We start from the raw sequence: 24177 nt of genomic DNA, 5'->3' as shown, positions 1-24177 counted from the left end.
GTTTAAGAGTAAATTAAGGATTGCAGCCTGAAACTTAGTGCAATTAGGTAACCACTCTTGTGTGTAAAAATCATTGTTTCCATGTCAATATATCCATAGCCTTTAAAGATACAAATGTCTGACACTGAAAGCTGATGTTTCCTTCATGTATCTGAAATGTGTACATACAGATTTTGATCCTGATTTCAACCCTGTACGCTTCTGGGTGAAAATCCGCTACACTGCTGCAATATTATTTTCTCCTTCAGTCCACAGAAATCTTTTCTGGAGATGCGCGTTTTTAAGACCCCTGATCACTGTTCAGAATCCACAGCAAATCTGCCTTGGAACCTACCCTTGTAAATGCCAATGAATAAGAGTCCCTATAGAGGCTGCCCAAATCTACGCTATGAGGAAATACAGTAAATTGGTTGCTATCACATACATTATATGGCAGTGTAAACAAAGAGGAATATGAGAAACAGATATGTTTTATTCAACTGTATGTCAGTATACAGTTTAACCAAGGAATGTTCATTTGTTAGTGCAGTATTAGACACATTTGGGGCGATTGTATCAACCAAAATTCACCAGAATTCTGGCACCATGTAAGCCACCCCCATTCCCCCCCCCCCCCCCCCCCATGATAAATCCGGGGCACATATGTTTGCACTAAGAATTAGACACGAAGAATAAATATATCATAATGTCTTTTAGACATCTAATGAAATTATTGATTACCTTCATCGTGAGCACTCTCTCCTAATGGAATACCTACGTACACCATGACATTAACTGCATCAGACACATCCAAATGCAAGTTAGTTGTGCCAACTCGTCTGTCTTCAGCAGTAATTAAACCTTTATTAAAACAAGAAAACAGTCTGTATTGTATTACCTAAATATACATTTTATCATGTCATATTTCTATTGCATATATTTCCATTATTTTTATGTTAGAAAGCCCCAGCATGTACTGAACATATGACATGGAGAATTCTTTATGACAAGTGTGGAGCTCCAGCTGTTACGACATGTTCACATGCCGTGCATTTGTTGAAGAATTTCTCAGAATTGTCCAATTCATTTGAATGCAGCTTGAAAAAAGTCCATGCACATGCCACAGAAATAATCCAATCCACATCAGATCAGTCTCACCCTGTACAGCCTTCCAGGAGATCCAGAACTGTGATATATACTTTAGATTTATCAGAAAGGATACATTTGCAATAAAAACTATTTCCTGCCATTGCAAATCATTTTTATTAACAAAATGTACAAAGGTTCTGTTGTTTGCAATTAACCAATCAGATAAGAACAATGTAAATAGCTCAACACCGCTAATATAACAAGTGGTTTCTCCAAGCTCAAGATTCTGATTGTAAGCTTGCGAACAGGGCCCTCACTCTTCTTGGCATCTGTGGAATTAGGTGTTACTCTGTAATGTCTGTGCATATCACCTCTGAATTGTAAAGTGCTGCAGAATGTGTTGGCGCTATAGAAATACAATTATTATTATTATTATTATTATTATTAATAAAATATCACTATTTATGACTACTGCTGTCTGAAAATTACTCAATTCCTTCATGAAAAACGTGTTTAGTACTTAGCAGAGCACTCTTTGGCTGTTATGACCTGCTACAAATGTGATATATTGATAGACAATAGTTTTTAGCAGTTTTTCTGAGGAATATTAGCCAATACCTCTTGTACAATGGCTTCTAGGTCTCGAATATCCTTAGGTTGTCAAAAGTGGTCCAAAATTTTAAAAGAACAGATTGTTGCCTTGTACAAAAAAAAAAAAGAAAAAGATACAAAAAAAAGCCAAGGCATTGACTGTTCCTAGAGATACAGTTGGAAGCATAGTTCACAAATTTAAAGTTACAGCAACACTGGCTACACTACCATGACTTGTAAGAGAGGAAGCCATCGACAGTTGCCACCAGATTCCAGGGGAGGATAGGTGGTCAAAAACACTCAAATGACTATAAAAGACTTGTAGCAAGACTTGGTGGCAGCAGAGAAGACTACAGTTTGCACAGTAAGACACATGCTAAACTCAGAAGGTCCCCATACCTGAACTCCTAGACATACACCTCTACTGATCTAAAGGCACAAGAAAAGAAAGCTCCAATATGCTCAAATCCATGTAAATTAACTACAGAAGTTTTGAAATTCTGTTTCATCGGGCAAGGAAACAAAACTGGAACTTTCTGGGCCCATGGATTACAGGATTAAAAAGAATGAATCATTCATTAAAAAGAGCACCTTGCTTACAGTGAAGCAAGGTGGTGTCTTGGTTATGACCTGGGCTGACTCGCTTCCTCAGGCACTTGGAAACCTGCAGAATGTGGAGGGAAAGAAGATGGATTCTATCAAGTATCAGGAAATCCTAGGAGAAAATGTCATGCCTTCAGTGAGGAAGCTAAAACTTGGGCATTTTTAGACCTTCCAACAGGACAACGATCCTAGGCGTACCTTACAGTTCAGATGTTATTACGTTGTCAGGCCCTTAGAAACGCGAGTACATGCTCCATCTTTATGACTTTTTGAGCACGGTTTTCTTTCTGTGCTTTCATAAAGTGACGAGTTTGCTTTATAGCTTTGGTAAGTGCCCCATGTTTCATACCTTTGCTGGGATATTCTATGCAATTTACTATTTTTGGAGTAGTGCACCACCAAATCAGCAAGAGCAATACCTGCCCATTTTCACTGAAGCAAAGCCTTTGAAAACATGGCTAGGGTTCTTAGCATTTCTATTTTGTGAAAGTCCAGGAGATGGTTTGTAATATTCCAGCGCCACAGAAAATTGGGTTAAAAATTAGAAAATGAATTCCAATCCATGAAAAATATTATAGTGTGCACCTACATATTAGCAACAACGCTATATATACGTTCAACTTTTCTACAGGTCACAAAGGTTTGGTTTCAAAAGAAGGCCAGGAAGATTCACCTCCATTGAACCCCATAAAAAAAATCTTTGATGGAATTTGAAGGTGGTTGGAGGTCACATCCAAGAATATTAGTAAAGTGGAATCCACTGCCCAGGAGAAATGTGCGAAGATTCCTCATGAATGCTGCCAGAAGCTGGTGTCTGGCTATGTGTCATATTTTGCAGCAGGTCATAACCATCAGACTGCACTAAAGACGCTTGGCATGAGCGTGTTGAATGATTCTGAGACTAGTACTCATTAAAAGTGCCATTTTGTGCTGAATTTGGAGAAACCATTTGTTATATTAGTTGTTTTGAGCTATTCACATTGTTCGCTTATTGGAAACAGCAGAAAATGTTGCTAATAAATGTAAAGAGGTTGTCCACTACTTTAATACTGATGACCTATTCTTAGGATAGGTCATCAATGCCTGATCGATAGGGGTGCGACACCCTGCTGATCAGCTGTTCTCGGTGCCAGCGGAGGCCGAAAGTACTCCGTTATGGAGCCCACTGATAACAGATGCGGCTGCACATCCGTCCTATTGATTTAAATAGGATCAGCTGTGCAGTACCTGCCCGGGCCATGATCAATAGAGGAGGCAGCTCCGTAAATGATCATTTCTGGCCGTCGCTGGCACAGAGAACGGCTGATCATCGGGGGTACCAGGTGATGCACTCCCATTGATCAGAAATCGATGACCTATCCTAAGGATAGCTCATCAACATTAAAGGGCCACTGTGACCCCCCTCCAGCCGTTATAAACTAAAAGAGCCACCTTGTGCAGCAGTAATGCTGCATTCTAACAAGGTGGCTCTTTTAGTTTTAGGTTCAAGTATACCGCAAATAAAGCGTTTTTATACTTAGCCACAATTCCTGTCTCTAGCCAGGTAGGGGGGTCCTCACTCCCCAGCTTGACCAGCTCCTCTGCCGTCACTCACATCTTCCTGCGCTTTCGGCGCCGCCCCCTTAGCGCTGTTATCGTTTCAAAACCGGCGCTTGCGCTGTGTACTGGTGTCCTGCGCAGACGCAGTAAGCTCTGGCCGTCTGACGTCCCAGCCAGGCTTGCACACTGCGCCTGCGCGGCATTGCGGCCACCCACCTTTGGAATCTCAGCCCCGCACTGTGTGTTATGCATTATGCACAGTGCGGGGCGGGGATTCCAAAGGTGGCTGGCCGCAATGCCGCGCAGGCGCAGTGTGCAAGCCTGGCTGGGACGTCAGACGGCCAGAGCTTACTGCGTCTGCGCAGGACACCAGTACACAGCGCAGGCGCCGGTTTTGAAACGATAACAGCGCTAAGGGGGCGGCGCCGAAAGCGCAGGAAGATTGGAGTGACGGCAGAGGAGCTGGTCAAGCTGGGGAGTGAGGACCCGCCTACCTGGCTAGAGACAGGAATTGTGGCTAAGTATAAAAATGCTTTATTTGCGGTATACTTGAACCTAAAACTAAAAGAGCCACCTTGTTAGAATGCAGCATTACTGCTGCACAAGGTGGCTCTGTTAGTTTATAACGGCTGGAGGGGGGTGACGGTGGCCCTTTAAAGTAGTGGACAAGCTCTCTAATTTGCAACGGAGGCTGAATAATTTTGATTGCAACAACATGTTCTCTATGATTTATATCAGCTCAATAAAACATGCCCAAGTGCTGGGAAAACAGTAACCATATTTGGCACCAGTCGTTGTTCACTATTTTGAGTAAGTACTGTACAATGCTTGCACCATTTACTGGCAACCATCCCAACATTTGTGAGGTGCGCCTCCTACCAAAAACCCTTTACAAAGACTTGACAAGCAAATACTAGTGCTCTGGTTCTTCAGCAAGTGACATACCAGATCACACATTTTCTTTTATAAAGGTTATCCCATTCATCATCTCATTCCAAATACCCCTCTCCCAATAAATCATCAGCATACCCTAAAGGTACCGTCACACTTAGCGATGCTGCAGCAATATAGACAACGAGCCGATCGCTGGAGCGTCGCTGTTTAGGTCGCTGTAGAGACGTCAAACACGGCAGCTCAAGAACGATGCAGGAGCGATCCTGTGACGTAACGGTGACTCACTTATCGTTCTCACAGGTCGTTAGCTCCATGTAAAACATCGCTGGCATCGTTGCTTTTGCTGTCAAACACGACGATACACGCCGACCTGACGACCAAATAAAGTTCTGGACTTCTAGCTCCGACCAGCGATATCACAGCGGGATCCAGATGGCTGCTGCGTGTCAAACACAACGAGATCGCTATCCAGGACGCTGCAACGTCACGGATCGCTGTCGTTCTCGTTGTAAAGTTGCTGAGTGTGAAGGTACCCTAAGAGGGCATGTGGACAGGAAATCTCGTTAAGACAACACAAAGTCTAAAGACTTCTCTAATGAATTATACATGGATTTTCCACTTTCCCTTTAACATAGAATGCATAGTAAAATGCTACTTTTGAGATTTGCATGATAACATACCATAAGCATTATACATTTTAGGACCAAGATCTGGCCGCACAAAGTAACTAGGCAATCTTGATGCCAAATTAAGCCTTCCATCTCGCTTTGTATATTCTGGCAACGGAAGATTATCCATCAAGTCATCAAATCTATAACAAAGTGAAAACATACAATGTTTCATTAATGTGAATGTGGTGTATTCCATCAATAATTATTACATGGGATCACTGATATGTAAGGTACTGTTAACATTTTTTGAGCCTTCTGTTGTAGAGATACATTGGAAGGACTCTATCATATACCTTTCGAAAATACAGTAAAGCATCCTCTTGGATTGAAGTGGGACACATAGAACGAAGTCCCCACCACCTCCCCACAGTAACACTCATGGATACTAGAGCTGAGGGTGGTATGGAAAGTGTTCGGGAATCCCCTAGTAGCAACAGAAACGGTGGGGTAGGGGTGGAATACACCACTTACTTGAGCTGTGGGCTCTGCTTTCTTGGTTACACATGGGTGGCACAGCTTTGTAAGCTTGACTGGCTCTAATGAGGCTCCCGTGAAGCTGCTCATGGAATGAGAAGAGCAATGAAGCACTCCTACTCTGTCGAGACACCACCTGCAGCTCTAACTCAAGTGATGAAACTGAATTAGGAATGTACAAGGGTAATGACAGAGGCAAGTGGGGTTGGCAATGACTTATTACGTGGTATGCAGCATGCAAAGGCAGAACTATGGGGTGTCTCAAGGTTAATTGCAGGGAAGAGGCTGCAGGGAACCAATCAGCATCCAGTCAATCTGCAGAGAATGGTGGCAATGCAGATAGAGAACAGTGTGGTCCTAACATAGCCTGCACCGTATCATTCAGAGCCTGCAGGTATCTACCTGTTCCGATATCTACCTAACCTGCAGTAGATGAGAACAGAGTGTGATGTGAACAAGACTCCACTTTTACAAAAAAAAACAAAGAATAGGTTCCCTTATAAGCAAAAAATACAGGTGAAACAGCTACTCACTCCTTAAATGCCAAAGTCACCCGAGTAAAACATGAAAAATATGTTTATCGACCGGCAGCGGCAGCATTCCAGCAATATTGGGCCTCCCGAAGCTTGCGTGACATTGTTATGTCATGTGAGCACCACAGCCAATCAGCGGCCGCTGTCTTTACTATTTCGTCAGAGCAGACCTACTGTGATGCAATATCGATGAGCAGCAACCAATTGGTGGCCATTAATTAGCTGAAGCACTGATGTGACAATGCAAAGTGAGAGCCAGAAGACCCATGCTAACACCGCTGGTGCAGGAGTATAATCTTTTGTGATTTTACTGGGGGAAATCAAGTATTTAAGGAGTGGTCCAAATAGCGGGCAACCCTTTTAACAAGAATGGCACCTTACCGTGTTGGCATCATGTCTCTGAAATCCTCCCCAGGAGGCCAGTCTTTTAGTTTAAGGACCATTGGAGAGCCATCCTCTGCTCTTAATCTTTCTGAAGAAATAAGAGGTTTATCTTGGCTGTAATTAATGCTTGTTCTTAGAGCTATACATTAGACATTCTAGCTGTTGGCATATGAGAAGTTAGAAAGTACATATTTCACAATGTTTAGATCTTGGGACTCAAAAAGCCATTCCATCTATGATGGTACTCGTCCCACCACGTTTTTTCACCTATTAGATTTAGAATTGGCTTGTATGCATTTTGTTCATTTTGATCCTATTTCAATTTTTATTTTAAATCTCCTAGTGAGGCCAATATTTAATAGTCAGCTTTTTACTGCTGCAGACGGCACTGACATTTGGTGGGGAGCTGGCCAACACACTAATACTGCATGTATGACACTTTACATAAGCTTCACTAGTAAATACCTATTTAAAGGGTTGTTCAGCATGCAACTTTTTTTTTTTTTTAACCAATGGTGGAGAGTGAGATACAGGGAATCTGTCAGTAGGATCAACCCTCCTAAGCCGTTTATATGGACATGTAAGCTCAGAGGAAGCTGAATATCATGGTACTTTGTAATAAGACATTGGATTGCAGATATCAGAGAAATCCAATGTTTTCTTATATGTAAATGAGCTGTTCAGGACTATGGAGCGGACACTGATCTGCATGAGAATCTGCCTCCACAGATTATTTTAGGCAAAAAAGAGGGTGTTACCAGTGTGAGACATATAATGGTTACCAGTGTGATGTGTAATGGCCGCTCTCTGTTCTCCTGATCTCACTGCAGAGCTGTGTGTAATTATAACACATCTGCAGGTTCCTCTCAGCTTCCATCTCACAGGCAGCTGCTAAAGTGTTTGTTATGAGACAAAGTTCAGTTCTACTGTACTGTGATAGTTACTTGTCTTACACTGGTAATAGCCCCGTTCATTTAATATAAACTCTCGAGACAGATTCTAATGCAGATCAGTGTCCGGCCCATAATCATGAACAGCTCATATATATAAAAGAAAAAAAAGAATTTCTGTGGAATAAAACATCAGATCGCAGGTATCAAGATATCATTTTATTCAGCTTCTTTCTATGACCTACATGCTCATATAGATGGCTTAGGAGGGATGATACTACTGACAGATTCCATAAAAAAAAAATGAAAGAAGCTTCTGCTATTCTGATGCTGCACCTGGTGCTTTGAAGTTACAACTTCTTGGTCTTGTTTTAACACACACGAGGTGCTATGAATTTTTTTTTATTTTTAGGAACATCATATGCTGTAGAAAAATTGTTATTTTCAATCATTCCAGGCGCTTTGAGACGAGAGCAGTAACACCGGGGGATCCGTCAGGTGAGTACTGCTTCTTCTGCCAGACAATCAATTTAACCTCTTCATGACTGATGACTGGAGCTTTTTTCGGTTTTGCATTTTCATTTTTCACGCTCCTCCTTCCCAGAGCCATAACTTTTTTATTTTTCCATCAATATGGCCATGTGAGGGCTTATTTTTTGCGGGACGAGTTGTACTTTTGAACGACATCATTGGTTTTACCATGTCGTGTACTAGAAAACGGGAAAAAAATTCCAACAAATTCCAACTGCGGTGAAAATGCAACAAAAGTGCAATCCCACACTTGTTTTCTTTAATGGCCGGCCATTATGATTCTCCAGGTCATTACAAGTTCATAGACACCAAACATGTCTAGATTCTTTTTTATTTAAGTGGTGAAAAAAAACAAAAACAAACTTTGCTTAAAAAAAAAAAAAAAAAAAAAAAATTGCTTAAAAAAAAAAAAATTGCGCAATTTTCCGATACCTGTAGCGTCTCCATTTTCGTGATCTCGGGGCTTATTTTTTGCGTGCCGAGCTGACGTTTTTATTGATACCATTTTGGTGCAGATAAGTTCTTTTTATCGCCCGTTATTGCATTTTAATGCAATGACGCGGCGACCAAAAAGATCGGGAGATACCAAATATGTGTAGGTTTGATTTTTTTTTTTAATTGTTTTCTTTTCAATGGGACAAAAGGGGGGTGATTTGAACATATATATATATATATATATATATATATATATATATATCTATATATTTTTATTTTTTTCTTTTTAAAAACATTTATCTCTAACTTTAGCCATGCTTCAATAGTTTCCATAGGAGATTAGAAGCTGCCATAGTCTGATCGGCTCAGCTACATAGAGGCGATAATCAGTTTGCCTCTATGTAGCTGAATTACTGACTTGCTATGAGCACTGACCACTGGGTGGTGCTCATAGCAATCCGGCACTGACAACCATAGAGGTCTCCAGGAAACGTCGGGTTGTCATGCCGACGAACCGATGACCCCGATCACGTGACGGGGGTCACCGGTGTGCGTATTATTACGCCCGATGTCGGTAAGGGGTTAAACATGATTATTCAAAAATGAGTTAAAACTTGGGCATTATTCACATCTGAGTATTTGTAATCCAAAACCATGAGCAGATTCTACAAAGAGCAATAATATAAAGGCAGAATTCATACCTCTTTTTGCTTTGGAGCCACTCATGGCAATGGCTTGAAAATACTGATGCGTGAACAAGGCCTTAACCATAAGAGGACACTGGTAACACACAATCCATTATACAGTGGATCAGTGAAGCAGTGTTGTAGTCTTCACTTTAGTAATGTTGAAGTTCAAGACAGTAAAAAACTAAAATAAATTATTCATTAGTATACCAAAAAGAAGATTGTGCTTACTTTCAATAACTTCAAAGCCGTCCCAAAAATCACGAACTTTCACATCCGAAATTATAGCACAGTTCCGACAATTCACCAGATCCACATCTTGATCTCCAAATTCAAGACTAAACGCATCAGGTTTCCAAAGCTCCCACTTTAGTTTTTTCTGGACCCCAGAAACAAGCACAGGCTGCAAAGAACAGAAAAATCAAGTTATTCCAGATTCAATTTTCATCAAGCTAAACTAAATAATACATTTTCCCTCCAAACATATACATATGCTCACCTGGCCTTGTTTCCAACATTCCCTAAATATTTTCCAATTATTTTTGTTGCTTGGGTCATGTAGACAGAGTAGCCTTCCATCACAGAGCCAGGAATGTGATGTGTGTGGGTCAAGTACATGTAAGCCCATCATCATCTCCTTCCCCTCCTTGAGACTCTCACTCGAGCTACTTGCTCTCTTTGCAGCATCTGACGTCTTTTTGTTTTCTACAACAGAAGCAATAATGTGGTCCAGAAAGTTTGGTAAGCTGGATTTTCCCTTTGCCTGAAAAATAAATAAATTGTGGTTTGCGTTAAAAAGAAAAAATGCAATGCAAAGATAAAAACTCCTGTGCAAACTGGATTTATATTTAATAATGCACAAAAACTACTCACTGTGGCATTAAAGACCGGAGGGAAGGGAACTCCAGCTTCCAGTGCTCCTTGCGAAAGCTTCCCGGGACCAGAATGAAGCAAATCCCTCAAGCTGGAGCCTTCACTCTTTGTGTTGGAGGCAGCTGGCCCGAGTAAAAGGCTGTTAAAAAGCTTTGGAGATGAGGAGGTCTTCATACTTGGATTAAGGGAATCCAATCCTAAGGAAGTGTTTGATTCTTTTTGCTGTACAGGCTTCTGTGAGCTAGGATCTGAAATAAAACACATCAACATGAGTTACAATGTTCAATCAATTTTCAACAGCAAAAAGATAAAGTTAAATTCAAAGTCTAAAATTAACACATTTTACTTTTAGGTTCATAAACTGAAACGGATATTAATTATGCAAAATGGACAATTGTGTCACTTGAATGCAAAATAAAGATGAAGCTCCGTTCGCCATGGTGGAAAATGGAAATAAAATCGTGTTCTTTGGTCTCCACAGGTGGGTGGAATTTTGGCTGCACTCTTCTAGAGCTGAGCAAAAAGTTTTGCATTGCCCTGGACTATTGTGACCAGTCCTGTTGACTTATACAACAAATATCTCCTAAATGTATCATCAAACCTACATTAACCCAATAGAAGCCAAAAGAAAACATAAATTTAAATCTAAATAAATAGTTGGTGTGGCAACCCTTTGCCTTCTAAACAGAATACATTTTAATTGTTACACTTGCACAAAGATTTTCAATGAACTCGGCACGGAGGTTGCTCCAAACATCTTGGAGAACTACCCACAGAACTTCTGGGAATATACGATTGTGCAAATCCTATTGCATCTTTATGTGACATCAGGGCTCTGACAGATTTCTCTCTATTTGATCACAATAAGAGACATGTCAGTCATAGTCGTTGGCAAAGTAAAGTTGGATCAGTTGTAAGTGAACACTAGCCACAACCCAGTCTTAAAGAATTTTTTCCTTCCTAAAAGTTGGCGCTTTAGGCCTTTTTCACATTTACATATTTGAGCTCCCTTCAAAATCCATCGATTTTTGAAAAAATAGGATCCAGCAAATTTTTCTGCTGGATCCTGTTTTTTCCCATAGACTTGTATTAGCGACGGATGGCATTCTGTTTCATCCGTCATGCACTGGATCCGTCGGAAAATTGCTGTCGGGCGGGGACAACGCACAGAGGAACATTTTTTCTGTACGTCGCTCATAGACGGATCCTGCGCTGCCCGTCGTTGGCTATAATGGAAGCCTATGGACGCTGGATCCGTCGCTGACTGTCAAAAGCAGGAATCCAGCAACGGGTTCCGTCTTTTGAAACTGAGCATGTGCGGAAGAATTTCCAGTTGGGGAAATTCTCGCTCGCTCGCTCTTTTTACTATTGATACTGCCTATGCAGCATCAATAGTACTAAGATATAATGTTAAAAATTAAAAAAAATTAAAAGCAAAATGGGAGCAGCGTTACCGATGCTCCCATTCCCAATAATGCCTTGCGTGCAATGACCTCTGATGACGTCGTGGTCTCGCGAGACCGCGATGTCATCAGGTCATTTCGCAATGCATTACTGGGAACACAATCAGCCATGAGCACAGCGACCATCGGTAACGCTGCACGGGACGCCGGAAGGTGAGAATATTGCAATTTTTTTTTACATTATTATTCTTATCATGAGTTGTGGTGTGTATGCGTTTTCGCAGCGGAAAACCGCTGTGAAGACACATATACAAGAGGTGCACTTGGCCTCGACGGGTCCGTCAGAAAAACAGGCCCAGTGCACCCGTTTTTTACAGTCTGTGCAGATTGTAAAAACTGAAGTGTGAAAGAAGCCTTAGACATGGACATAGCTGGTTCTGATAATCAGATCTGTAACAACATTATGCAAACAGAGGAGCAGATCCTGCAGAAATTAACTAAATATTACAATGTGCACTACCTTTTGTTTCTTCTTTTGCCTTTTGTGCTGCCAGGTCTGCCAGCCAGTGCAATGCGGATGAGGGGGTAGATTCTGGGGACTGCTGTTTGTTTTTGTTCTCTGTGTTGTTCAGATTATTTTGTTCAGCCATGGTGTCTTCCGCCATGTTGTCACCAACGTCTGGTTTTATATCATCCTCTGTTTTAAGGCTATTTTCATTCAGTTCTGCAGTAGTTGATGATGATGATGGTGTTGCTCCATCATTTACAGGTGTATTTATAGTTGGAAGCTTCAAAAGGTACAAAACAAAACACCACTTACAAATGTCATACCATGCACAGGAAAGCCTTTACTGGGAGTTGTAGAGAACCATTAGTGAGGATTCTCTATTTTTTCATACAAAACTTAGAATCTTTTTTTATTCCTCACATAAAAAAAGCAAAAAAAATAAAATTTGATACAAACTTGTAGTTGCTATTGCCGTCACCACACTTACCTGGAGAATTGTGTTTCCAGGTTATTTGTACCGCGCAACGAACGTCGTAAAAACAAAAACCCAAAAAACACAATGGTGGAATTGCATTTTTTTTTTTTCATCATTTTGTCCCACTTGGAATTTTTTCACTGTTTTCAGCATATGATAAAATAAATGGTGTTATTCAAAATTCCAACTTGCCATGCCGCAAAAAAACATACCCTCATATAGCTATGTTGTCAGAAAACTAAAAAAAGACAGCTATGTAGATTGAAAACTAAAAAATAGTTATGGCCCTTGGAAGGGAAGGAAAAAAATTAAAAACTAAAGAGCAAAAACAAAAAAATTCCCTGGATATTAAAGGGTTAAAGCACCTTAATTCTTTGCTAAGCCCCTTTAGCACATACCCATGTGTTATATTATTCTGAAGCACCCCAGGTTATCTATTTCTCATAAAGCTCGTTCACCTGTACAAGACTAAACACCCACCATGATATGACATACAAGTGTACAACACCATGTTGTTCACCTTGTGCTAAACACACGCAGTCACTGAATACTTTATAGTATTAATAATATAATAATTTATAGGAATCCAAAAGCTTCTACACAAAAGACACACACAACCATATTAGTACATCTGGAAATACACACAAAGTAACATTGGGGAATGCAAGGAGTACCTGGGACATGCCGTTTGTGACTGCCGGTCTTAATACAGTTTTATTGTTTCGGTTAATGCATGGACAGTTGGCCTTGATACCCCATTTTCCTCTTGCTGCGTGCACCAAATCCCCAATGCTGTAAAGGGCTGCAAATGAAATACATCTCACTCATTGAACAAAGCATAATATGGACTTCATTAATCACAACTGAAATCAGGGGGTGGCATCTACATACCCCGCTACACTTTTAGGCTATATTCCCAATGTTGCGTTTTTATCAGCTTTTTTATGCAAATTTTCACCTGCGTTTTTATTTCAGAAATTTCATGCACACAGCTTGTTTTTTTTTGTCCTCAGAATTTTGTGCAAAACCAAGTCACTGCTTTCAGCGTTTTTTCAGCTCATTTCACCCATTGAAAGCAATGTATGGTGCAAAAAGTGCAGGAATCAATTTTTGCTGCGTTTTTGGTGCCAAAATCTGATGAAGTAGAATCAGATTTTCTTTATCGCTTCATTGGGGGACACAGGACAACCATGGGTGTATGCTGCTGCTGCTAGGAGGCTGACACTATGCAAAAAAGGAAAAGGCGCAGCTCCTCCCTCTCAGTATACACCCACCGACAGGCACCAAGCACCTCAGTTTGTGCTTAGTGTCTGTAGGAGGCGGACCTGGATCTTCAGATCCGCTGCTAACCTTGAATTCCTTTACAGGTTTTGTTGTTTTTATTAACATTTTGGCTTTTCTTTTTCAGATACAGCATTCAGGGATTCAGGTTGCAATCTCCCACCCTGCCTTCCCAGGAGGGCAGCTGAGCGAGCAGTGTGGTGTCGTCCGCATCGCAGCTCTCAGACCGCCGGCAGGACATTATCCCCTGTCACCCTCCCAGGTGCTCCAGGGTCTTTATGGTGGCGGTCCTTGCCAAACAGTCCCCCTCACCCCTCTCCTCGGAGAGGGCTGAGAGGAAGACGGTGGTCACCAGCGGTGACCCTCCCCCTTGTCTTTGGGGTCGAGGCCGTCTTCTGGACGAAGGATTCCGTATCCAGCGACCCCTCTCTCAACGGGCCCTTGGACGATCCTCCCTCCCCACTCTACCAGTGGAAGCGGACAGGCAGGTACCAGCGCTTCAGCATACGCTTTACCGCAGCAGTATCCTGACTAGATGTGCAGCGCTCTCACTCTGACACAAAGTCCCGGCTTTTTTACTTTCCTTTTCACCGCTGCGGCCGGCCACGCCCCCTCCTCGGGTGCGCTTTTTCGGCGCTCTTTTCCTCCTCCACTCAGGGGGGCTCTTACATCTCGGGCATGCCCTTCCTTTTGGCGCGGCCCTATCAGGAGCCTTGGCTTATTCCTCTCAGCACAGCTCCGTCCCTCCTTCACCGCTGGCACTTCCTGCCTCTGCAGCTCCGTGCACAGGAGACATCGTGCGTTGGGGGGACACAGATAACTCTGCTCTGTGGTAGGATTGCGACGCTATATTGGCCCCCCATCGGTATTATCCATACCACTGTAGGCCCCCCTTAGTCTTTTTTGTAGTATAGCGCTGCAGAATCTCCTTATGTCCAACTCTTCTGGAGCCTTCCTTCCCAAACCTACCATAACTCACTACGCCTGCGCTCGTTGTAAGATAAAGTGGTCAGAAGGCCAATCGTCGCCTCTCTGCCAGTCCTGCAGTCCTCCTGCCATGTCTACCCCGCAGGAAGCTTCTGACTCTCGGGATGGGGGGTTGCTATCTCACAGTCGGTCTCTGATTTGACTAAGGTATCTCAGTCCCTGGTCCAGGCGCTTGAACGTCTTCCACAGCCTCCTTCAGCCACCATTGCTCTGACCGTCCCCCATGGCGAGTCGGTTGCACCTGACCCTGAACCTCAGGGAGACATATCAGCCAGCCGCTCTAGAAAGTGGACTCTGTCTGGCTCTTCGTCTGGTTCTCCGGGTCCCTCCGCAGCGCTCAAACTGCTCTCCTCCTCCCAATTCCCCTCTTCGGAGACATTGGGTCTGATGTGGATTCCCAGTCCGGTTCTGATTCAGATTCAGACCAGACTTCTAGCATGCAGGCTGTCGTATAGTCTTATTTCGGCTATCTCGCAAACCCTCAAACTAAAACAAGACCAGGCTCCCCCCCAAGATCCTTCTGTCTCTTTTAAGCGAGTGAAGCGTCCCTCTCGCTTCTTTCCTACCCATGACGAGTTTGAGTCTACGCTGTCTAAACACTGGGAACATCCTGAAAAGCGCTTTTCGAGTAGAAAACATCTGGACGTGCTCTATCCCTTTAGCGCCGACCTTCTTTCTAAGTGGGCTGAGTCTCCCACGGTCGATCTTTCTTGCAAGACTATTCTCTCCTTACCGGATGGCGCGTCGCTTAAGGACGCATCAGACAGACAGATTGAGGCACTCGCCAAGTCAGCTTTCGAGGCAGCGGGTGCTTCCCTCTGTCCCAGCTTCGCTTCCACCTGGGTGGCTAAGGCCATCTCTGCCTGGGCCAAGATTCTCCGCCGGGGCATTTTGGCTTCAGCCTCCCCTACCGAGCTGGCTGACCTCGCAGACCAGATTAACCACACAGGAAAATACCTTCTCACTGCCTCCCTAGATGCAGCAGCCTGTTCGGCCAGGGCAAGCAGCAACATTGTCGCTATTCGCCGCATTCTTTGTCTGAAAGCATGGAATGCAGATGCTACCTCCAAAAAGTCTCTCACCAACTTAGCATTTCAAGGTTCCAGGCTTTTTGGTGCTCATCTGGATCAAATTATCTCTTACGCGACTGGGGGCAAGAGTACTTCTCTCCCCCAGTCCAAGCCAAAACGCTTCTTTAACCCAAAGGGTCCTCGGACATTTCGTCCCTTTCGGCAGCTTGCAGCCTCAGATTCCTCATTGCAACAAGAGCGCCCCGCTACCAAGGGCGAACGCAGAAAATCCTCTTACAAGCCAGCTCCCATGTGGAGGTCCAGGGCTCCACCCCCCAGGCAGTCCGGACCTCGTTCCAACAGATACCGTTCTAAGTGACGGGTCGCCCCCACCTGGGAGTCTTCCCAGGGTGGGAGGCAGGCTTCTTCTCTTCAAAGACACCTGGCTGTCAGTGATCAGCGACGCCTGGGTCAGAGAGATTATTACCTCCGGGTACAAGATCCAATTTTCTACCCTCCCGGAAAATCGCTTCTTTCTCTCTCGTCCCCAAAACAACCGTCCCATTTACCCGGTTTGCTCCAAGCCATGGCGTCTCTAGTTGCCGCCGGAGTTGTAGTTCCCGTTCCTTCCGACGAACGTTTTTCTGGGTTCTACTCGAACCTTTTTGTAGTCCCAAAGAAGGACGGGTCTCTCCGCCCTATCCTGGATTTGAAGCTTCTGAACGGCCATGTCCGACCTCGCCACTTCAGGAAGGAATCCCTGCGGTCATGGCCCTCCTTCGTTCCAGGGGGATTCTCGTTATCCCCTACCTGGACGATCTGTTGATCAAGGGGTCCTCACGTCTAGACTGTGCTCAGAGTCTCCAGATCTCTCTGGACACCCTGACCCGTCTCGGCTGGATTATCAACCGGACCAAGTCCTCCCTGATTCCGTCCCAACGACTGTCCTTCCTGGGCATGGTGTTCGACACGAACTTAGCTCGGGTCTTTCTCCCAGAGGACAAGTTCTCAGTTCTCCTCAAAGCGGTCCGTCTTCTCAAACGCCCAGCTCCCCGGTCGCTTCGGTTCTGCATGGGAGTCCTGGGGAAGATGGTGGCCTCTATGGAGGCTGTTCCCTTAGCCCAGTTCCACACCCGCCCTCTCCAGCTATTCCTCCTATCCACCTGGAACAGGTCTTTGGATTCCCTGGACCTCCCCGTCCACCTTCCTCTCCAGGTTCGTCAGTCCCTAACCTGGTGGACGCTGTCCTCCTCTCTCCTGAGAGGAAGATAATTTCTTCCCCTTCAATGGCAGGTCATCACCACCGATGCCAGCCTATTCGGGTGGGGTGCAGTCTTCCGACATCACACGGTCAGGGCCGTTGGACCACCCAGGAAGCTCTTCTTCCCATCAACCTTCTGGAGATCAGGGCAATCATCCTTGCGCTAATACACTGGCAGTCTCTTCTGTCGGGTCTCCCCGTCCGCATCCAGTCGGACAACGCCACGGCCGTGGCGTACTTAAACCACCAGGGCGGGACTGCCAAGTAATGGCAGAAGCGGCAAAGATCCTTCGGTGGGCAGAACGCCACGTTCTGGCCATATCAGCTGTTCATATCCCCGGGGTTGAAAACTGGGCAGCCGACTTCCTCAGTCGCCAGGGTGTAGCAGCGGGCGAGTGGTCTCTCCACCCCGCAGTTTTCGACCAAATTTGCCTGCGCTGGGGTATGCCGGACGTCGACCTTATGGCGTCCCGGATGAACCACAAGGTCCCTCAGTTTGTCGCCAGATCCCGGGACCCTGTTGCCGTCGGCCACGACGCTGTGGTAATTCCATGGTCCCAGTTTCAGTTTCCCTACCTGTTCCCTCCCCTCCCCTTGATTCCAAGGGTGGTAAAGAAGATCAAGTTGGAAAGGATTCCAGTCATACTGATAGCGCCGGACTGGCCAAGGCGGCCATGGTACGCCGAGCTCGTAAATATGCTCGCCGATACTCCTTGGAGACTCCCGGATCGGCCAGACCTCCTCTCGCAGGGACCTCTCTACCACCAGAGTTCTCAGTCCCTGAGTTTAATGGCATGGCCGTTGAGGCCGCAGTCTTGAAGAACTCTGGTCTCTCTCCTCAGGTCATACAGACCATGATCAGAGCCAGAAAACCGGCGTCTTCCCGTATCTACCATAGGTACTGGAAAGCGTTCTTACAATGGTGTGAAATTAATGAAGTTTTTCCAATGTCCTTTTCTCTTCCGGATCTTCTCGGTTTCCTCCTGTCTGGTCTCGATTCGGGCTTATCCCTCAGCACACTCAAGGGACAAGTGTCCGCTCTGTCGATCCTCTTCCAGAGTGACCTTTCCTCCATTCACCAGGTTAGGACATTTCTACAGGGAGTTGCGCATGTCGCCCCTCCTTTCCGTCCTCCTTTGGATCCTTGGGGCTCTTCAGGCTGCTCCCTTTGAGCCTCTTCAGGACGTGTCCTTTTCCCTTCTCTCTTGGAAGGTCACCTTCCTCATTGCCATTACATCTATTAGGAGGGTCTCCGAGTTGGCAGCCCTATCCTGCCGTTCCCCCTTCCTGATTCTTCATCAGGATAGACCGGTCCCCGAATTCCTTCCCAAGGTGGTCTCGGCTTTCCACATCAACGAGGACATTGTCCTTCCATCATTTTGCCCTTCTCCGGCTCATCCTTTGGAGACGTCCCTTCACAAGCATGACGTGGTCAGGGCCATTCTGGTCTATGTTTCTAGAACCGCTCCCTTCCGTCAATCCGATTCTCTCCTTGTTGTTTCCGAGGGTCGTCGGAAGGGCATTCAAGCGTCTAAATCCACTATCTCGCGCTGGATTCGCTCGGGAATTTCAGAATCGTACCGCCTTCATGAGGCACGTCCTCCTCCGGGGGTGCGAGCTCACTCCACCAGAGCTGTCGGAGCTTCTTGGGCTGTTCGCCACCAGGCTTCCGCCTTGCAAGTTTGCAAGGCCGCAACCTGGTCGTCTTTGCACACGTTTACGAGGTTCTATCGGGTTCATACCTAAGCCTCGTCCGATGCAGGTCTTGGTAGGAAGGTACTGCAGGTGGCAGTCGCACACCGGCCGACCTGAGACCTTTTCTCATTTCCTTTCTACCCACCCTTTTCCGGGACTGCTTTTGGACGTCCCATGGTTGTCCTGTGTCCCCCAATGAAGCGATAAAGAGGGATTTTTGGTACTTACCGTAAAATCTCTTTCTTGGAGCCTTCATTGGGGGACACAGCACCCTCCCTACTTGTTTATTCTGGTACCGTGTTTGGGGCCTGGAGGCCCTAGTTTAGTTGGTACTTTTACTATTATGAGTTCTGTCGCTTCTCCTACTGCTTTTTGCACTAACTGAGGTACTTGGTGCCGGTCGGTGGGTGTATACTGAGAGGGAGGAGCTACGCCTTTTCCTTTTTTGCATAGTGTCAGCCTCCTAGCAGCAGCAGCAGCATACACCTATGGTTGTCCTGTGTCCCCCAATGAAGGCTCCAAGAAAGAGATTTTACGGTAAGTACCAAAAATCCCTCTTTTTTTTTATGTGCTAAACTTTGTCAGCATGCACAAGAGACAAATGTACCCTGACAAAAACGCAGCAAAAAAACACAGCAAAACACGCAACAAAAAACTACGGTAAGCAAAATCTGCTGTTTTGCAGCATGTTTCTTACTGCCAAGAGAGCAGGTATTGCCTGCAGGAGAAATAAAAAATGCACCAATGTGAACACACAAGTGGTTCTCCCTAAACTAGAATATCATCAAAAAGTTAATTTATTTCAGTTCTTAATACAAAAAGTGGAACTCATATATTACATAGAGTCATTACAAACAGAGTGATCTATTTCAAGTGTTTATTTCTGTTAATGTTGATGATTATGGCTTACAGCCAATGAAAGCCCAAAAGTCATTATCTCAGTAAATTAGAATACTTTATAACACCAGCTTGAAAAAATTATTTTAAAAGTCAAAATTTTGGCCTACTGAATGTACGTTCAGTAAATGTGATCAATACTTGGTCAGGGCTCCTTTTGCATCAATTACTGCATCAATGCGGCATGGCAGTAATCAGCCCTTGGAACTGCTGAGGTGTTATGGAAGCCCAGTTTTCTTTGATAGCAGGCTTCAGCTCGTCTGCATTGTCCGGTTTCTCATCTTCCTCTTGACAATACCCCACAGATTCTCTGTAGGGTTAAGGTTAGGTGAGTTTTCTGGCCAATCAAGCACAGTGATACTGTTGTTTGTAAACCAGGTATTGGTACTTTTGGCAGTGTGGACAGGTGCCAAGTCCTGCTGGAGAATGAAATTTCCATCCCCAAAAAGCTTGTCTGCAGAGGGAAGCATCAAGTGCAGTAAAATTTCCTGGTAGACGGCTGCGCTGACTTTGGTCTTGATAAAACACAGTGGACCTACACCAGCAGATGACATGGCTCCCCAAACCATCACCGATTGTGGAAACTTCACACTAGACCTAAAGCAGCTTGAATTGTGTGCCTCTCCACTCTTCCTCCAGACTCTGGGACCTTGATTTCCAAAAGAAATGCAAAATTTACTTTAATCTGAAAACAGCACCTTGGACCACTGAGCAACAGTCCAGTTCTTTTTCTCCATGGCCCAGGTAAGAAGCTTCTGCTGTTGTCTATTGGTCATGAGTGGCTTGACACAAGGAAGGAGAGACACTTGTAGGCCTTGACACTTGTCAGCAATCTTCCCCATGATTGTGGAGCCTAATGAAACAGACTATGGGACCTTTTTAAATGCTTAGGAAGCCTTTCCAGGTGTTTTTTTAAATTATTCTAATTTACTGGCTGTTACTGGCTGGCTGTTAGCCATAATCATCAACATTAACAGAAATAGATCACTCTGTTTGTAATGACTCTATATAATATGTGAGTTTGTATTGAAGAACTGAAATTAACTTTTTGATGATATTCTAATTTAGTAAGAAGCACTTGTAGCCTTAGGGTTCTTAAAGAACCATGCAAAAGGAAAAAATAGCGAATGCTTACCTGTGCCAGGTATAATCTGAGTTGGCATCAGGTTTTCAGGCTCATGGGACTGTCCTTTAGCACATTTTATCCAGGCAAACACCTCCTCATCACCAGGTTCATCTTCTGCGAAAACTAAAAAAAAAAAAACACATCCATTTACATCAGAAATTATCAAATTTTCAAGATTCCATTTACACCGAATCCTATTTGAGACAAGCACCCAAAATTGCATTGAAAAAGGGTCGTAGAGGGAGTGGTTTTGTCAATGAAGAAAACAAAGTACATGATTAAATGAGGAATTATTCTCTGGATAAGGGAGCTGATCTTTTGGGAAAGATATATAATCCCACAAGTCTAAAACTGCGGGGTGTTGTCTATTACTGTCCAATGTCCAACTGTTGCTCGACACTTTGCAATTTCTAATATAGTTTTTTTGCAATAATGTTATGAGTGTGCCTACACTCGGGAGGATACACATAAATCCTTACCTCTCAGCTGTCTGCTCTTTCTGAGCCGATAACAATCCAGGCAGACACAAAATCCGCACTTGCGACAGACCCAGTGAATATTGAAGAGCGTGGTCTCACACACATCGCACATCTCCCTCACACCTCTGACCGCTCGCTTCCAAGCAACCTTTTCTGTGGAGACAATAAAATATTTAAATGTCAACCCAGGATTCTTGTGTTATCCAAACATGGATAATAACCCATGTAGCTTATGGATCACCATGCTTTATTTGTTACAGTAACATGCTGTAAGGAGAGCCAAGGAATCTAAAGATCTTATACATGGTACAGGTCTGAGCAAAGGGTGGAAAGAGCACAAAAACTTACGCTGTGGCTCCACCATCATCATGGCTTCTTTCTCTGACATAACTAACTGACAGAACTGATCTCCCACATTAGCAAGAATATACTTGGAGGTCTCCAGGTCAATGCCCTCCGCTGGAACTGGATTAGGAATCCAGAGACGCATGGCTTCAGAATCACTCTGCTGGGGACTCAAAAAGCCTTCTACACGAAGTATTCCTTTCCTGGTAAAAACCAGCCTGAAAAAATGAAATGATAGTAATTTTATATAAATGTATGGTAGAGAATTAAGCATTTTTTGAAAGAGGACTCATTATTAGATTTCACAATACAAAGTGCATGACCTATTAAAGGACTTGTTCAGGGAAAACAAGCCATCAGCCATCCATAAAACTGGTGATAACTAGGGATGAGAGAATAGCTTCGGATAAGTGCTTATCCAAATAGCTATAGCGCTTACTGAATAGTGCAGAGGGAACCCGGATACCTAGAGCGCTCCTGATATCATGTGTCGCGGCTGTGTGACAGTCACAACACATGCATGGAGAGCCCAACAGACCTGCAGCTGCGGCACCAAATAGCTGATCAGCCAGAGCGCTCCAGGTATCCGGTAAGTGCTATAGCTATTCGGATAAGGAGTTATTTGAAGTTATTCGACCATCCCTAGTGATAACCTATTGATCAGTGGAGGTCTGACTACGGAGACTAGCATTCACACCTGTTAGGCCCCTTCCATAGTCCGTTCTTCACTACGTACAGTGGTCCTAACGGAGTTTGTGTCCGAACTCCCCGCAAACGGGTTTTGGGTGTATGCATCGATGGGGCCATTGACTATAATGGTGTAGACTAAGTCACCATCTTCTCTGTTGTGTATTATTTTCGGGCCTACTGGAGGTGGACACCCATACATGGTTGAAAAACAGTGTGATTGTATCAAAATGACAGTGTGCAGACAAGCAAATGACATATGGCTGGAATCAGAGTCTCAGTCCCTACATCATGCTGCTCTCAGATTAAATAACAAAAGTCCTGGTGATAGATTCCCTTTAAAGCCACTATCCTCTATTGTTCATAATAAACCCTGGAGCTAACTGGGAACACAAACACTTAGAATAAAGCTATACCTGCGGAAGTGGAAAAATCTACAAGCCACAGTGGCATCATCCTGTTCTGGCTCTTTGAATTTCCGATACCGTTCTAATCTGCACTCCCGACATTTATGCAAATGTGGTGCCACATTGATACAGGAGCCATCCTGAAGAAAAGGTTCTCCTGACTGCTTCAGTTTTCTTACTTTACTCACGTCTTTCAGCACAGACTGTCCAACTGCAATGAAACAAAGATTGTTCATGAAATCACCCTAACTTCCTAAGCAGAACATTATCTGGCTGTGAAATAGTCATTTGATACTGTATATGCCAGATTACAAATACTGGATTGTTTACAAAGTACAATCTAATCATGAAGGAAAACCGCTGCTCCGAAGCTCTATAATACAGACCTGGTGGAGCTGATCCAACGCCATGTGCTTCAAAAATCAGGAAAAATACAAAGGAAGCTTTCGGTATGAACACCACGCACCATAGCAAGGGCTGCTGTCATCCCTCAAGCGGTCAACCTGTTTTTTGCTCAAAATAAACATCGACCTTCAACACTATTTTCTTACCGCCGTTGCCAATTTTTATTTCATGAAAGACAGCAGAAAAAGGAGAACTCTCTCCAAAACAACAGCACATCTGCCTAGTGTGTATGGAGAGAGCTCAGGAGCTGTGCACGTTATATACAGGGCAGATGCCGGCAGTAATACATTGCCGACATCTGTCTGTAACAGTGATCAGCACGGACAGCAGCAGCATTTAAAGGGAACCTGTCACCACGTTTTTGGAAGATGGGATAAAAATAGTGTTAAATAGGGGCAGAGGTGGGCATTACATTAGTGTGTTTGTTATGCGTTTATTACCCACCTAAGTTGCCGAAATACCTTTGCAAAGTCTCCGTTTTCGCCTGTCAATCAGGCTGGTCTGGTCAAAAGGGCGTCTTGTCTTCCCCCAGATTTTGCGTAGTTTTCCGTTGGTGGCGTAGTGGTGTGCGCATGCCCAAAGTCCTGAATCCTCTGCCAGGGGATTTAAAAGAGCGTGCTGTTCGTTTTCATTGGTGATCGGTGGGCGCGGCCATCTTCCTTTGGCCGCGCGTGCGCAGAAGCGGCGCTCTGCTGGCCGCGGCTTCAGGAAAATGGCCGCGGGATGCCGCGCGTGCGCAGATGGATATCGCGGCGGCCATTTTCCTGAAGCCGCGGCCAGCAGAGCGCCGCGGCAAGCAGAGCGCCGCTTCTGCGCACGCGCGGCCAAAGGAAGATGGCCGCGCCCACCGATCACCAATGAAAACGAACAGCGCGCTCTTTTAAATCCCCTGGCAGAGGATTCGGGACCTTGGGCATGCGCACACCACTACGCCACCAACGGAAAACTACGCAAAATCTGGGGGAAGACAACGCCCTTTTGACCAGACCAGCCTGATTGACAGGCGAAAACGGAGACTTTGCAAAGGTATTTCGGGCAA

The 24177-nt window shown here is 44.6% G+C and overlaps 1 protein-coding gene across 1 annotated transcript in view; it reads right to left on the bottom strand.

Moving 5' to 3' along the window:
• Positions 1 to 24177, bottom strand: part of KDM3B (lysine demethylase 3B) — a 98899-nt gene that overhangs the window by 8941 nt on the left and 65781 nt on the right. The window contains exons 9-20 of the mRNA XM_077265560.1: positions 22743 to 22944; positions 21643 to 21857; positions 21295 to 21447; positions 20825 to 20938; positions 13233 to 13360; positions 12096 to 12363; positions 10173 to 10420; positions 9799 to 10062; positions 9531 to 9702; positions 6755 to 6845; positions 5376 to 5506; positions 721 to 840 (exon numbers count right to left, since the gene is read on the bottom strand). Of these exons, the coding sequence (XP_077121675.1) occupies positions 721 to 840; positions 5376 to 5506; positions 6755 to 6845; positions 9531 to 9702; positions 9799 to 10062; positions 10173 to 10420; positions 12096 to 12363; positions 13233 to 13360; positions 20825 to 20938; positions 21295 to 21447; positions 21643 to 21857; positions 22743 to 22944 (2106 nt within the window). The remainder of the gene's footprint in view (positions 1 to 720; positions 841 to 5375; positions 5507 to 6754; positions 6846 to 9530; positions 9703 to 9798; positions 10063 to 10172; positions 10421 to 12095; positions 12364 to 13232; positions 13361 to 20824; positions 20939 to 21294; positions 21448 to 21642; positions 21858 to 22742; positions 22945 to 24177) is intronic.

Source organism: Ranitomeya variabilis, chromosome 5, assembly GCF_051348905.1.
Source record: "Ranitomeya variabilis isolate aRanVar5 chromosome 5, aRanVar5.hap1, whole genome shotgun sequence".
NCBI lineage: Eukaryota > Metazoa > Chordata > Amphibia > Anura > Dendrobatidae > Ranitomeya > Ranitomeya variabilis.
This window is presented reverse-complemented; position numbering and strand designations above follow the sequence as displayed.